Source organism: Bos mutus, chromosome 9 (genome assembly GCF_027580195.1).
Source record: "Bos mutus isolate GX-2022 chromosome 9, NWIPB_WYAK_1.1, whole genome shotgun sequence".
Lineage (NCBI taxonomy): Eukaryota > Metazoa > Chordata > Mammalia > Artiodactyla > Bovidae > Bos > Bos mutus.
The window spans coordinates 42,459,264-42,473,697 of NC_091625.1; the positions used below are offsets into that span (position 1 = coordinate 42,459,264).

The window sequence follows — 14,434 nt, forward strand, 5'->3', positions numbered from 1 at the left end:
AAATACATGGCCATAAAAAGATAACGTTCACCAGTTTTTGTGTCTTCCAAAAAGAAACACGTTTAAGTCCTAACTGCAGATACTTGTGAAAGGGACTTTCTTTGGAAATAGGGTCTTTGCAGTAATCAAGCTGTGATGAGGTCACACTGGACTATGGGTGCCAATCTAATGACTGGTATTCTTATAAGAAATGTGGACACAGATTCAGACACACAGGGAGAATGCCATGTGGCAACAGAGGCAGCGGTTGGAGTGCTGTGTCTGCAGCCAGGGAACACCATGGGTCGTTGGCTATCACCAGAAGCAGATAGAGGCAAAAAAGGATCTTCTTCTGGAGACTTCGGAGAGCATGACCCTGCCAACACCTTGATTTCAGACGTGTAGCCTCCAGAACTAGGAGAGAATAGATTTCTGTTGTTTGAAGTCACCAGATTTGTGGTAATTTCTGCAGCCTTAGGAAACGAATACACCTAAGTACCACCAAGAATCAGCCCCTGGTGGGCCAGTGGGACACATTTTAACACTTGAGGAAATGTTGGGCAGGGTGCTCAGTGAGGGTCCTTTTCAGTCCTGTGGTTGAAAGACGGCCTTCACTGGGTCAGTTATTTTTACCCTCAGGTGTGATGTAAGTGTCAGCACCCCTATTTGTAAAGGTGAGGAAAAGGCTGTCTTAGTTGGGTTGGAGCAGGTGCATCTCTTCAATTCTTAACGGCACCCTGGTGAGTGTACCTGAGCGTGCTGCTCTCTCCTGGGCTTCCCGGGAGCTGCAGGCTGTGCGGGACCATGTCTGCGGCTTAGTGATCCGTCTTCACGACTGTCCACCTGACCGCCTTTGGAGTCACTGGCACAGCCTTTGCCAGGTAGAGGGCTATTGTTTGACGCTCTCTCAAGTCAGTTTTACTTTATGATGAATTCATTTGGATCACAGCCCAGAAGCTGACTTTTATTACCTTTGATCTCACCCATGGTTGTCAGCAGTTTTTAAACCAATACAGTCCACATTCCCTTGTTCCACATCTCCACACGTTGTCATAGGAGAACAAAATTCCATCTGCATCTGTATTTTTCAGCCATACTGCAGATTGGTGAATTATCTACATTCACTACTGTAGACTGTCAGACTTCCATAGGCATATTTAATTTGGATTTGAAATATTTAATAAACAGAATAAATGTTTTAGAGTTTTTCATTGTTTGTCATGCATCTACATGAAGCATTCATATTTAGTTCTTAATAATATGAATTTTAATGCATCCTCTCTGTAATAGCAGCCTTAGTGCCCAAATGCCTACTTAATAAATATGTATTGAGCACCTTCTGTATGCCAAGCATCAGGCCAGACCCTATGAGTAGCTTCCTCACATACACCAAACCACCTGCCACTGGGGACGCAGAAAGGATTAGTATCCCAGACTAGGAATACTTTTTGATAAAGGGAATGGAGTGGCAGCCTTGCTGCTGACTGGCTAGGAATGTGCTGGCCATATTAGTAGATTCTTAAAAATGTTTGTCTTCCTCTTCAGCACTCCACTCAAGAAGCAGCCTAGTCCGTAGCTTTATAGCCAGCTCCTTCCCGCTGATGTCTTCTGACCAGGAGGGATGATGAAATGGAGGCCATCCAGGCAGAGGTGTGGGGTTCCAGGTTCTTGCAGACCTCTTGCAGCACTGCGTTAGCCACAAAAGACGAGCACAGGGCACGCAGGCCTCCCCTCTGCTTCTCACGTCCCTGTCCTAGTAGCCAAAGCAGTGTCAGACTGGACTGCATAGCACTCTCAGGAATCTGTTCACAGCCAAACACTGGGGCCTCTGCGATGTTTTTAAAAACAGCTTTATTGAGATATAATTCATGTATCATACAATTCACCCATTTAAATTCAACAGCTTTAGTAGAATCACAGATTTGTGCAGCTCTCACCTCAGTCAGTTGTAGAACGTTTTCCACACCTCAAACACAGCACACCCCTTAGCTAGGACCTCCAGCCCCCACAATCCCCAGGTCCTAAGCAACCACTAATCTACTTTTTTGTTTCTATAGATTTGCCCATCCTGGACATTTCATACAAATGAAATCATTTAATATGTGATATTCTGTGGCCTGGTTTCTTTACTTAGCATAATAGTTCAAGCTTCATTCACACTGTAGCATGGATCAATACTTCATTACTTTTATGCCTGAATAATATTCCACTGTATGGATATGCCATGTTTTGTTTATCTATTCATCAGCTGATAGTTATTTGGGTTGTTTCCACATTTTGGCTCTTATGAATAGTGCTTCTGTAAATATTCATGTGTAAGTTTTTGTGTGGAAATTTCATTTTTGTTGGAAATTTATATACCTAGGAGTAGAATTGCTGGGTCATATGGTGCACTTATTTTTAACCATTTGAGAAAGAGCCAGGATGTTTCCAAAGAGGTTGTACCATTTTACATTCCCACCAGCAGTGTGGAGGGTCCAGTTTTCTCTGTGTGTGTGTGCTGTTGTGTCTGACTCTTTGCAACCCCATGGACTGCAGCACGCCAGGCTCTTCTGCCCTCCACTATCTTCTGGAGTTTCCTCAAATTCAAGTCCACTGAGTCAGTGATGCTATCTAACCATCTCATCCTCTGCCACCCCTACCCACCCAACTCCTTTTGCCTTCAATCTTTCCCAACATGAGGGTCTTTTTTAATGAGTCAGCTATTCACATCTGGTGGCCAAAGTAGGGGAACTTCAGCATCAGTTCTTCCAATGAACATTTAGGGTTGATTTTCTTTAGGATTGACTAGTTGGATCTCCTTGCAGTAAAAGGGACTCTCAAGAGTCTTCTCCAGCACCACAATTCAAAAGCATCAATTCTTCAGCGCTCAGCCTTTTTTATGGTCCATCTCTCACATCTGTACATGACTACTGGAAAAACCATAGCTTAAAGTACAATTGATATTTACATATTTTGTATCCTGTAACTTTGCTGAATTCATCTTTTAATTTCAGTAGTGTTTTATTGGATTCCTTTGAATTTTCTACATAAACAGTTTTAATTTTTCCTTCCCAAATTAGATGGCTTTTCTTTTCCTTACCTATTTACCCTGGCTGGAACCTCTAATTCAGTGTTGAATAGAAGTAGTAAGAATAGAGACATCTTTGCATTGTTCTTGATTTTAGGAGAAAAAGTGTCCCATCTTTCAACGTTAACTATAATGTTAAGTGTAGGGTTTTTTGTGGAATGCCCTTTTTTCAGTTGGAGGAAGTTCCCTTTCATTCGTAGTGTGTTGAGTGTATTTCTCATGAAAAAATGTTGGATTTTGTTAAATGCTTTTTTCTGCATATATTGAGATAATCATATGATCTTTGGTTTTCATTCTATCAATGCTGTCAGTTCAGTTCAGTTGCTCAGTCATGTCCGACTCTTTGTGACCCCATGAGTCACAGCACACCAGGCCTCCTTGTCCATCACCAACTCCCGGAGTTCACTCAAACTCATGTCCATCGAGTCAGTGATGTTGTCCCCTTCTCCTCCTGCCCCCAATCCCTCCCAGCATCAGGGTCTTTTCCAATGAGTCAACTCTTTGCATGAGGTGGCCAAAGTATTGGAGTTTCAGCTTCAGCATCAGTCCTTCCAATGAACATCCAGGACTGATCTCCTTTAGGACGGACTGGTTGGATCTCCTTGCAGTCCAAGGGACTCTCAGGAGTCTTCTCCAACACTGCAGTTCAAAAGCATCAATTCTCTGGCACTCAGCTTTCTTTGTAGTCCAACTCTCACATACATACATGACCACTGGAAAAACCATAGCCTTGACTAGACGGACCTTTGTTGGCAATGTAATATCTCTGTTTTTAATATGCTATCTAGGTTGGTCATAACTTTCCTTCCAAGGGGTAAGTGTCTTTTAATTTCATGGCTGCAATCACCATCTGCAGTGATTTTGGAGCCCCCCAAAATAAAGTCTGACACTGTTTCCACTGTTTCTCCATCTATTTGCCAGGAAGTGATGGGACCGGATGCCATGATCTTCGTTTTCTGAATGTTGAGCTTTAAGCCAACTTTTTCACTGTCCTCTTTCACTTTCATCAAGAGGCTCTTTAGTTCCTCTTCACTTTCTGCCATAAGGGTGGTGTCATCTTCATATCTGAGGTTATTGATATTTCTCCCAGCAATCTTGATTCCAGCTTGTGCTTCTTCCAGCCCAGCATTTCTCATGATGTACTCTGCATAGAAGTTAAATAAGCAGGGTGACAATATACAGCCTTGACGTACTCCTTTTCCTATTTGGAACCAGTCTGTTGTTTCATGTCCAGTTCTAACTGTTGCTTCCTGACCTGCATACAGGTTTCTCAAGAGGCAGGTCAGGTGGTCTGGTATTCACATCTCTTTCAGAATTTTCTACAGTTTATTGTGATCCACATAGTCAAAGGCTTTGGCATAGTCAAGAAAGCAGAAATAGATGTTTTTCTGGAACTCACTTGCTTTTTCCATGATCCAGCGGATGATGGCAATTTGATCTCTGGTTTCTCTGCCTTTTCTAAAACCAGCTTGAATATCTGGAAGCTGTATATTACATTAATGGACATCATCATGTATTACATTAATGGACGATGTCATGTATTACATTAATTGATTTTCAGATGTTAAACCAACCCTGCATCCCTGAAACAAATCCTACTTGACCATGATGTATAAGTTATTCTGTATGTTATGGATTTGTTTTGCTAGTATATTGTTGAGAATTTTTGTACCCATATTAATAAGACATTGATCTCTAGTTTTCTTGTGATGTCTTTGTCTAGTTTTGGTGTCAGGGCATTGGTGTTCTCATAGAATGAGTTGGGAAATATTCTCTCCATATATTAGTCTGCCAGGCTTCCATAATAGAAACCTTATCCTCTATCCTTTAACTTTATTTTCTCATAGTTCTGGATGTCAGCAGTCTGAGATCCAGCTGTCATCAGGGTTGGTTTCCAGTGGCCCACTCTTCCTGGCTAGTGAACAGCCACTTTCTCTGTGTCCTCACATTGCCTCTTCTCTGTGCGTGTGTATGAAGAGGGAGACTCTCTTATGTCTCTTCCTCTTCCTGTCAGTACTTTCTTTTTAATCAGTACTATTGGGTTGAGGCCCTACCTTTAAGACCTTAATTAACCTCAGTTATCTCATTATGGCCCCTCTCTCCAAGTATAGTTGCCTGGGGGGGCTAGAGCTTCAACATATGAACATTTGAGGGGGACACAATTCAGTCCATAGCACTCCATTTTTACTTTTTGGAAGACTTTGTGAAGAACTGGTTTTAATTTTTCTTTAAATGCTTCATAGAATTAATTTCTGAAGCCATTTAAGTCCGGGATTTCTTTGTTTTTTGATTACTATTTGATCTCTTTACTTGCTTTATGTTGATTCAGATTGTCTATTTCTGTCAGTCTGTCCATTTCTTCTAATTTACCTAGTTTATTGGTGATAATTGTAATATTATTTAATAATCCATTTATTTCTTTGAGATTGGTGTTAATGTCATCTCTTTCATTTCTGAGTTTAGTAATTTGAGTCTTCTTTTTTTCTTAGCCAATCTAGCTTAAAAAGTTTGTCAATTTTGTTGATCTTTTCAAAGAGCTAGGCTTTGGTTTCATGATTTTCTCTATTTTTCTGTCCTCTATTTAATTAATTTCTGCTTCAGTCTTTATTATTTTCTTCCTTGTACTTGCTTTAGGTTTGGTTTACCCTCCTTTACTCCAGCATTTTATTGAGGAAGATTAGGTTATTAATTTAAGATTTTTCTTTTTAAATATAAATATTAACAGATAAAATTTGCTCTAGGCACTGCACTGCTTTAGCTGTATTCCATATGCAGTGGTTTTTATTTCTAGGCAAGCTCCATATGCATCCCCATATGTGAGAAGACCTGCTAGTTGCCCTAATTAAATCAAGTCTTTATCTTTTAATACCTATATTGTGGGAATAACCCATACTGGTTTACAGAAGAAGACATCTGGATCTCATGGCCCCAGATGTGCTTACTTATTGCCAGCCTTGGGGGTCCATTGGTTTTTCTTTTTTAAAGTCACTTTGGGGATGTCCATATCTGTTTTTATCATGTGTGGTATTTGGATGGTTATTGATGGAGTTAGACAGATATGATCTTGTCTAGGGTCAAGAAGAAAAGGAATTGCTAGAATATTTTTCTTCCTCTTTCTATCCCTATAATTCCTCTAGGCCTTGTCTTTTCAAACAAAACAAAACGCCCCACACCATTTGTATAGCTCACAGATAGAGTTCAACAGGCTGTAAGAATGAGCTTTAAAAGTGGAGAAAGTCCTGATCTGTTTCGGTGAGGGAGCTGAGGAGGAGATTGGCAGGCTCTTCAGGTCCTCTACTCTCTCTGTACTTTAGATGGGGTCTTTCTCTCTTATCTGCAGGGTTTGGGGAGGACCATGGGGCCATCCAGATCGTCATTTATGTCCCTAGTTTGTTCACCTTGGTGGAAGGTTAGTGCCCTTATGTATACTGGAACTGAAAGTGTGGGGAGGAAGCGCCGCCACACCTGTACCAGAACGCAGGCCAAAGTTGTTTCTCCTGACTCTGGGACACCGTGACTCTGGCTTGATCTCTCCCAGGAATCTTGGGCCAGGTGAGGAAGGCAGTGGTTATGGGCAAAAGAAGAGGGAGCCAGGAGATTCCAACAAGCTGGCAGAGACTCCTGGAGGAGCAGAGCCATAGAGGAAGAAAGACCTTTGTTTGAATTTTATTTACACGTCATCAATAACCAAGATGATCTCATTTTCCTTGGAACACGAAGGGTCACATGTCCTAATCCCTACTAAAGTCTGCTTTGTTGGTGAGGCAGGTGTCATTCTGCTGAGGGCTGAGCTACTGGGGTGCATGCCTTGGGGTCCATTCCTTCTCCTCTGTCATGCCCGCACACAGTGGCACCCGGGTCCATTCCTTCTCCTCTGTCATGCCCGCACACAGTGGCACCCAGGTCCATTCCTTCTCCTCTGTCATGCCCACACACAGTGGCACCCGTGCTGCTGGGGAAAGATTTTCCAAGACCCAGCGCCTGGTGGCCTCTTGACTGCTCTCTAATCTCTGCTTCTCTGCTCTGCCTTCTTGCCTAGCAAAAACAGTCACCGCCGAGGAGTGCCTGGTGAACCCTGCGAGCATGAACCGCTACGGCGTGGACCCTTCCTCCCCCACCTTTAGCCACAGGGGCTCCCTGCCCACCTCCTCTTCACTGTACTGCAAGCGGCAGAACTCTGGAGACGGCCACCTTGGGGGCGGCTCAGCCACCACAGTCGGTGGTCCCCGTGCCAGCCCCTTGTCCCCCGGAGGCCCCTCAGCACCTGGGCTGCGGCCTCCTGGCTCCAGCCCCAAGAGGAACGGGACCGCTCTTGAAGGAAACAGATGTGGTAATGTAACGCATGATCTGGCTTCCCCACGACCTGACCTCCTGTGCCCTTGCCCTGAGACCACCGAGTATAGAGGGACTGGGGACGGTGGCTGTTTGAATGTGGGAACACAGGGAAATTAGATCTTTCCACAAATCCCTTTGTGGACTTTTGTTGTTCTTGAAGGCAGCTGACTTCAACCTTTGACCACAAGCAAAGACAATGGTGTATAAGAGTGGGCTAAACTGTAGGAATAAGTAGAATCCAAAATGTACAGTGGCTCAGCTACAGTAGAAGTTTTTATAGTTGGTGTGTGCATCACAGTTCAGAGACCTGGGATCATCCGTTTTGTGGCTCTGCTGTTCCCTGTGGCCGCCATGCTCCGTGCATCTAGCAGGTGGATTGGGTTGGTAACTAGCAGTTTTCAGCCATTGCTGATTAGAAACGTTCCTTCCTTCTGCCTGTTTCCTCCTGTGGTGCTGTGTCTCCTCATCTCTCGTACTTTTTCCCTTCCATCTCACAGTAGGAGCCAAGCTCTCGGCTTCATGAGGTCTTCCCTCTAATTCGAATCCTCTGCAGCCCCAGAAAAGTGGCCTGTCTGAGGCATAGCCTAAATAGCTATGTACTGAGCACCTACTATGGGCCAGACACTCTCCACACATTATTTATGACTTTTATGAGTTATAAATGAGCCACCAGGGAAGCCCTATTATTATGTCAGGTGTATATTATTATTGTAGGCATTATTAGATTCGATACACAGATAAAGCATGTGAAGATCAAGAGGTCAGTCAAGCATTGAGCCAGGATTTGACTTAAGCTGGCTCCAAAGCTGGCTTTCAAAAACTGTGCCTGGGATTTTCACATGCTCAGTGGGCTTCAGTGGGTCCCTCTGAGGTTCTAGGGGAAGGCTGGAGGGGGTGGGAGCAGACAGGACTCTATCACCACCCTCTGTAACCAGGGCCTCTTCACATTTGCAGAGTGGGGTTCTCCATTTGTGTAGCTTAAACAGAGCTTGCGCAGCTAAACACATGTGGAAACCATAGAGATAAACCATGCTAAACTGAGTGAAGGTAGATTAAAATAGGAGAGAAAATCCTGGCCTCCTTACCCATTAGTCACCTAGCAGTCAGCTTGGGTGCTGCCGCAGGCCCTCTGGAGGGCTATTAAGTTTTCCCTCTGCCCAAAGAAGTGCTTGGTATTGCTCTGAAATTGCATCCCAAGTGAAAGCAGTCGGTATTAAGAAACCATATTTCTTTAAGAGGGTTTGACCCAAGTCATAAAACTGGAAGGGACCTAGAAATGGATTTTCCCCCATGGTGCTAACCTTAATGGTTTAAACCTGCAGAAATCAGAAACTGGTATGAGACTGTGTGAGAAGGTAGGTATCAGTGATGTGACAGACTTCTCAGTCCTCTCTCTCACGTGAATTCTTACCCTGGACTACTACTGGCTTGATATATCGTCTCTGCCCATGGACTCAAGGGATGTATTCACAGGACACATTTTCCTATTTTTTGCTGATACTCAGGTGAAAATCTGAGAGCTCACCTCTGTCTCTCATCCAAGATATAATCACTAAGAACTAGTAATATAAAGAGATTTTGGATAACAGGAGATGCTGTAGAATTCCCAACTGAGAGTGCATCCAAGCTTCAGAATTGAAGTGACTTCAACATTGTTCTTACCTTACCACGTACCACCATGGGTTCGAGTTTGAGTCTATAGGGTATGGCCTTGGGTGGTGCATAGAGAATGATTCAGCCAGAAAAAGAAGAATGGGAACAGCACTCTATGTGGGGCAGAGGGTAAAGTGAGTGAAGGTGTAGTAGGGCTTATTCATTCCGAGGAATGAGAAGAGTTTGTGCAGGGACATGGACGGAAATCATGCTGGGAGATTTGGGGTTCAAACCAAGCAGATCGGGCTTTCTTTACTCTGTGGAAATCAGACATTTCTGAACAGGGACGTGAGATGTGGTGGCCACAGAACTCAGGAAGACAAATCTATTGGCCACTATGGAATTGATGTATAACAGTAAGAAGACTAGCAGCTACCTTTAATTAATTCTTACTGTTTAATGCTTCACATTATCACATTTAATCCTCACAGTGTGGTAGGTAGTTGACTGTTGAGGCAGCTAAGACTCAGAGGGATTTTGGTCAGTCCTGGCCAGCATATACTCATGGAGCACAATATGCTTGTCTAAGGTCTAAGGGTGGAGCTGTGAGCAAGATAGATATGGGCCCTGTTCTTGGACAGTCTCCAATTGCAGAGAGACTGATGGTTAACAAACAAAACCGAGGGGCCCCTTTTGGAAGCCGATGGGCTTCCCTTCAGGATGCTTGTCATCAGGCTCCAGCCCAAAGCCACAGAATCACATGATTCTTACAATACTCTAGAGAAACAGCATGAAGAACCTGAAGCCCATGAAGAATAAGATGATCAGGTCTGGGAAGGGGTTGGAAACCTGGCCACCGGCTCTCATTCACTGCACTTTGCCCACAGACACGCTGATAAGGCTTCAGAGGTGTGAGAATGTAGTGCCTTTGTGTTGCCCAGGAGAGGCGGTGGTTTGAGGGGACCTTGGCGATCCTTCCCAACTCCTCATTTCCCAGCAGAGAAGCACAGAGACACTCGCACGGTGGTGGGTGGAGGGGCCTCTGACTCCTGGATCATTGATCCTTCTCTTCCTTCATCGGATTCTATCATGAGCTATAAAGTGTCTTCTGAATTATGAGTGAGCAAAAGGAAATTATGCTTGTGCTTGTGGGCCTGTGTGAGACAGAGTGATACACAGGCAGCCGCAGGCGGACCGGGCTGTGAAGGTGCCCGGAATTACTTTAGACGGATTCACAGTCATTCCATTCCTGGTGGGTATGAATTCAGCATTAGAAGGAGCCACCACCATCTTCATCCTACATCCATTCACAGCTGGGTTTCACTCTGCACATGTCTCCAGCAGCACCCAGGGAACAGACCTGACCGTGCACCAAGTTCTCTGCACTGGAGAATGCCCCCCTTTCACAAAGGCAATCAGCGAGTGCTTTGCACACTCTGTTCTTTTAGGAACAAGATTTTTTTCACATCTATTGTGTCTGACCACTGTGCAGTCACATCTGCCTAGCCTGGCCATGTCAGCCCAGACCCATGTGTCTTCCTGACAGCCTGACAGCAGCTGAAGGGACTGTGTGGTTATTATCTTTGTGTGAGCATGGCAGAAGCTGGAAAGCTCCCTCTCTCCCTCCTAGAGCTAGTTCACTTTGGATCCTGAGCTGGTCTCTAGGTGTGACAGCTTCCTGCTACTGTCTGTCTTGTGTGACTCTAAGGCCCCTCAAAGAGGAAACACAAAAATGCCCACAGCTAGGACCAGGTGCCAGGAGCAGAGCCACTTTCCCTCCACGCTCATTGCCTGGAGAGCCTCACCCTAAAGACAAGCCAGACCCCTTGCTCAATCCCATGGCTGTGGCTCACTGAGAGAGCCTTTCCCTGGCCTTGCTCAGAGGACCTTAGGCTCCCATGGATGGTGTTGTGAGTCGGTCTGGTGTTTTTCCTTCCTGTCAAACATGGGAAATTAGATTTGACCTCTGCTCTGATCACTCTAAAAATCATTCTTGGCACTGAAGGCTTCCCGCCTTTGTAATCAGAGCATCTATTATCACCCTGATTACTGCCGACACTCCGATGGGGCAGGCTCCAAAGGCAAATGCGATTTCCATGGTTCCTCCTCCCCTTGTTGAGTGCAGATGTCCTTAAATGCAATGAAATCATCTCTAATAAGCATGCATCCACATTCAGATAGCCCCGGGGTGCATTAACAGTTTCCTGGCAAAATGCACCCCCCACCTTATGCCAGATCACCTAAGGGGACCCTTCCAGGTCTAACAAGGAAAAGGCAGGGAAAATCTCAAAGAAAATCCAATTCTCAACCAAACCATTGTATTGAGGATAGACACAGCAATGTGATAATGTACTTTTCTCAGCACCAATGCAGAGCTGTGCCCTTCTCAAGCACATTGAAAAGAGGAGGAAAAAAGAGACAGCAGAAAAACCGCTGCACCCTGAAATTAAAGAACATAAATGGAAAGGAAGTCTTCTCAACTACGAACTTAGAATTACTCGGTAGGGAAGCTGCTTCATTGTTCAGAGCCTGAAAATAAGATTAAGGATTACACACACAAAGCTTTTGTGTAAATTACTAATACTGTTTTTGCGAAGTGTATTGATTTGTTTTACATTCATTGAACCCATATTACAAATATATTTGCTTGGAGCCATGGAGGACTTAACGATTATAAACCCTGTAATGAGAGGATTCTGGGCTTCCCAGGTGGCACTAGTGGTAAAGAACCTGCCTACCAACTCAGGAGACGTGAGAGACATGGATTCAATCCCTGAGTTGGGAAGATCCTCTGGAGGAGGGCATGGCAACCCACTCTAGTATTCTTGCCTGGAGAATCCCGTGGACAGAGGAGTTTGGCTGGCTACCGTCCATGGGGTTGCAAAGAGTCAGACACGACTGAAGTGACTTAGCATGCACGCACACAATGAGAAGATTACATTTTTCACCAAACTCTTAGCCCAGGACCTGGTACAGAAGAGATGCTCATTAGGTGTCTGTGGATGACTAGGGGGAAGATGAAAAAGATTATCCTCAAGAATTTAAAAGATAACTGGAGGTTACAGGCAAGCACATGCATAACGGTAATACTAAGCAGAATGTGCAGAGCATCTTTAAGAGAAGAACAAAGATTTGGGGGTTAAAAGTAGAGGAAGGTGACATCCAGATGGCAGGACATGGAAATGCTGCCTGTGAAGGGATCTACCTGAGCTTTGATGGCTACTAGAACTTCTTTGGAAAGGAGGAAGGATAAACACCTTAAGAAGAGGTGGCAAGAATACACAGGAGAGCTGTACAAAAAAGATCTTCATGACCCAGACAACCACAATGGTGTGATCACTCACCTAGAGCCAGATATCCTGGAATGTGAAGTCAAGGGGGCCTTAGAAAGCATCAGTACAGAGCTAGTGGAGTTGATGGAATTCTAGCTGAGTTATTTCAAATCCTAAAAGATGATGCTGTGAAAGTGCTACACTCAGTATGCCAGCAAATTTGGAAAACTCAACAGTGGCCACAGGACTGGAAAAGGTCAGTTTTCATTCCAATCTCAAAGAAGGGCAATGGCAAAGAATGCTCAAACTACCACACAATTGTACTCATTTCACATGATAGCAAGGTTGTGCTCAATATCCTTCAAGCTAGGCTTCAACAGCACATGAACCAAGAATTTCCTGACGTACAAGCTGGATTTCGAAAAGGCAGAGGAACCAGAGGTCAAATTGCCAACATCCGTTGGATCATAGAAAAAGCGAGAGAATTTCAGAAAAACATCTGCTTCATTGACTACACTAAAGCCTTTGACTGTGTGGATCACAACAAACTGTGGAGCATTCTCAAAAAGATGGGACTATCAGACCACCTTACCTGCCTCCTGAGAAACCTGTATGCAGGTCAAGAAGCAGCAGTTAGAACCAGACATGTAACAACAAACTGGTTCAAAATTGGGAAACAGCTACACCAAGGCTGTATATTGCCACCCTGCTTATGTAACTTATATGCAGAGAACATCATGTGAAATGCCATGGATGGATGAATCCCATGCTGTAATCAGCAGGGATGGAAGAGAGGAGAGCCCTGTGAGAGGCATCCTTCTAAGAGCTTCAAAATAATTAAATTTGAGGAGCAAATAAAGGACAGGAAAGATGACTGAGGTTTCAGAAGCATGAAGAGGAGGAGATGCTACTTCTAGGGAAAGAGGATGGATTAGTTTGGGACATACAAAAGAAAAACAAAACACACCATCCCCAAATATTGCCTAAATACTGACTCCCCACTCTTTTCCTCCTTCACTGATCTTACACCATTTAATCTGCCCTGGGGGAAAAGCATTTATGCCACAATGCAACTCAAGTCCCTGACCAGCATGGACCAGGCACGGAACCAGGCTCCTGTTGTCCAGCAACCCCGTCTAGTGGTGAGGTTGGAGTGAGCGCTTCGGCAGAACCAAGGGCTGGGGAGGTGCTCAGAGTGGGTGCAGGGTACAGACCTCTCACAGACAGGGCTTCCAAGACCATGGCAGTAGAGACCCAGGACAAGCACCGAAATGTGGCCTCCATTCTGCCATGTCATCTCAGGGTGATGCCAGTGAAGTCACACAGGACCTGACGTCATTTTGGCATCACAGCACTCCAGAGCCTATCATAATAAGCATTCTCTGGCCACCAAGGCCTGGGTCACAGGAGGTCCGAGGCCCACGGAGACAGAAGTGGTCAGGAGGGGTCTTTGAAGTCTAACATGGGTCAGCATTTCCACTGCTGGAGGAGATCCGTCTTCTGGTGCTCTCCTCTGTACAGATGAGGGGGTGGGGGGCTGCCTCTGGGAGCCGTCTCCAGTGCACTTCTAGCCTCACTCGGCCACAGGAGATCACTCAGGCCACCTTGGACTCAAGGGCCAGGCAAGGGGGCAGGCAGCACCAGGTGGGCATCGAGCCCAAGCCCGCAGCCTCACGGCCTCCCTCTCTGTGCTCTCCCCTCCAGCCTCAAACCCTTCTCCGGACAGGCAGGATGCCCGGCGGCCAAGGAGCAGGAACCCTTCCAGCTGGTCCGTGGAGGATGTGGTCTGGTTCCTGAAAGATGCAGACCCGCAGGCTCTGGGGCCCCATGTGGAGCTCTTCCGGAAGCATGTATGCACCGTGGTGGGCCTCGGGAGTGGGGTTCAGGGAGCTGTGGGGTTGGGGAGCGTCTGCACTACACCCTGGGGGCACCACTCAAGGGAGGCCAGATGGGACCACAGGTTTCTCAGAGCAGAACAGCCACTTAGTCTTGTACCGAAGGCACGTTTGTCCCATCTGTTCCCTCACGTGGCCTTTATCAGGAGTCCTGTTTTCTCGCCCGTCTATTTGTCTGTGCAGTCAGCAAACATTGGTAACACACCTACAACGTGCCAGCAAGCTAACAGTGCCTATTCTTAAGCTGCTTTGAGGATTAAATGAAAAAATGCACAGTGCCTGGTTTGAAG

The 14,434-nt window shown here is 45.3% G+C and overlaps 1 protein-coding gene across 5 annotated transcripts in view; it reads left to right on the forward strand.

Moving 5' to 3' along the window:
* The window catches only part of SCML4 (Scm polycomb group protein like 4), a 111,366-nt gene that overhangs the window by 83,146 nt on the left and 13,786 nt on the right, over window positions 1-14,434 (forward strand). For all 5 annotated transcript variants that reach the window (XM_070376511.1, XM_005898193.3, XM_070376512.1 and 2 more), the window contains 2 exons: window positions 7,089-7,379; window positions 13,954-14,099. In XM_070376511.1, coding sequence (XP_070232612.1) covers window positions 7,089-7,379; window positions 13,954-14,099 — 437 coding nt within the window. The remainder of the gene's footprint in view (window positions 1-7,088; window positions 7,380-13,953; window positions 14,100-14,434) is intronic.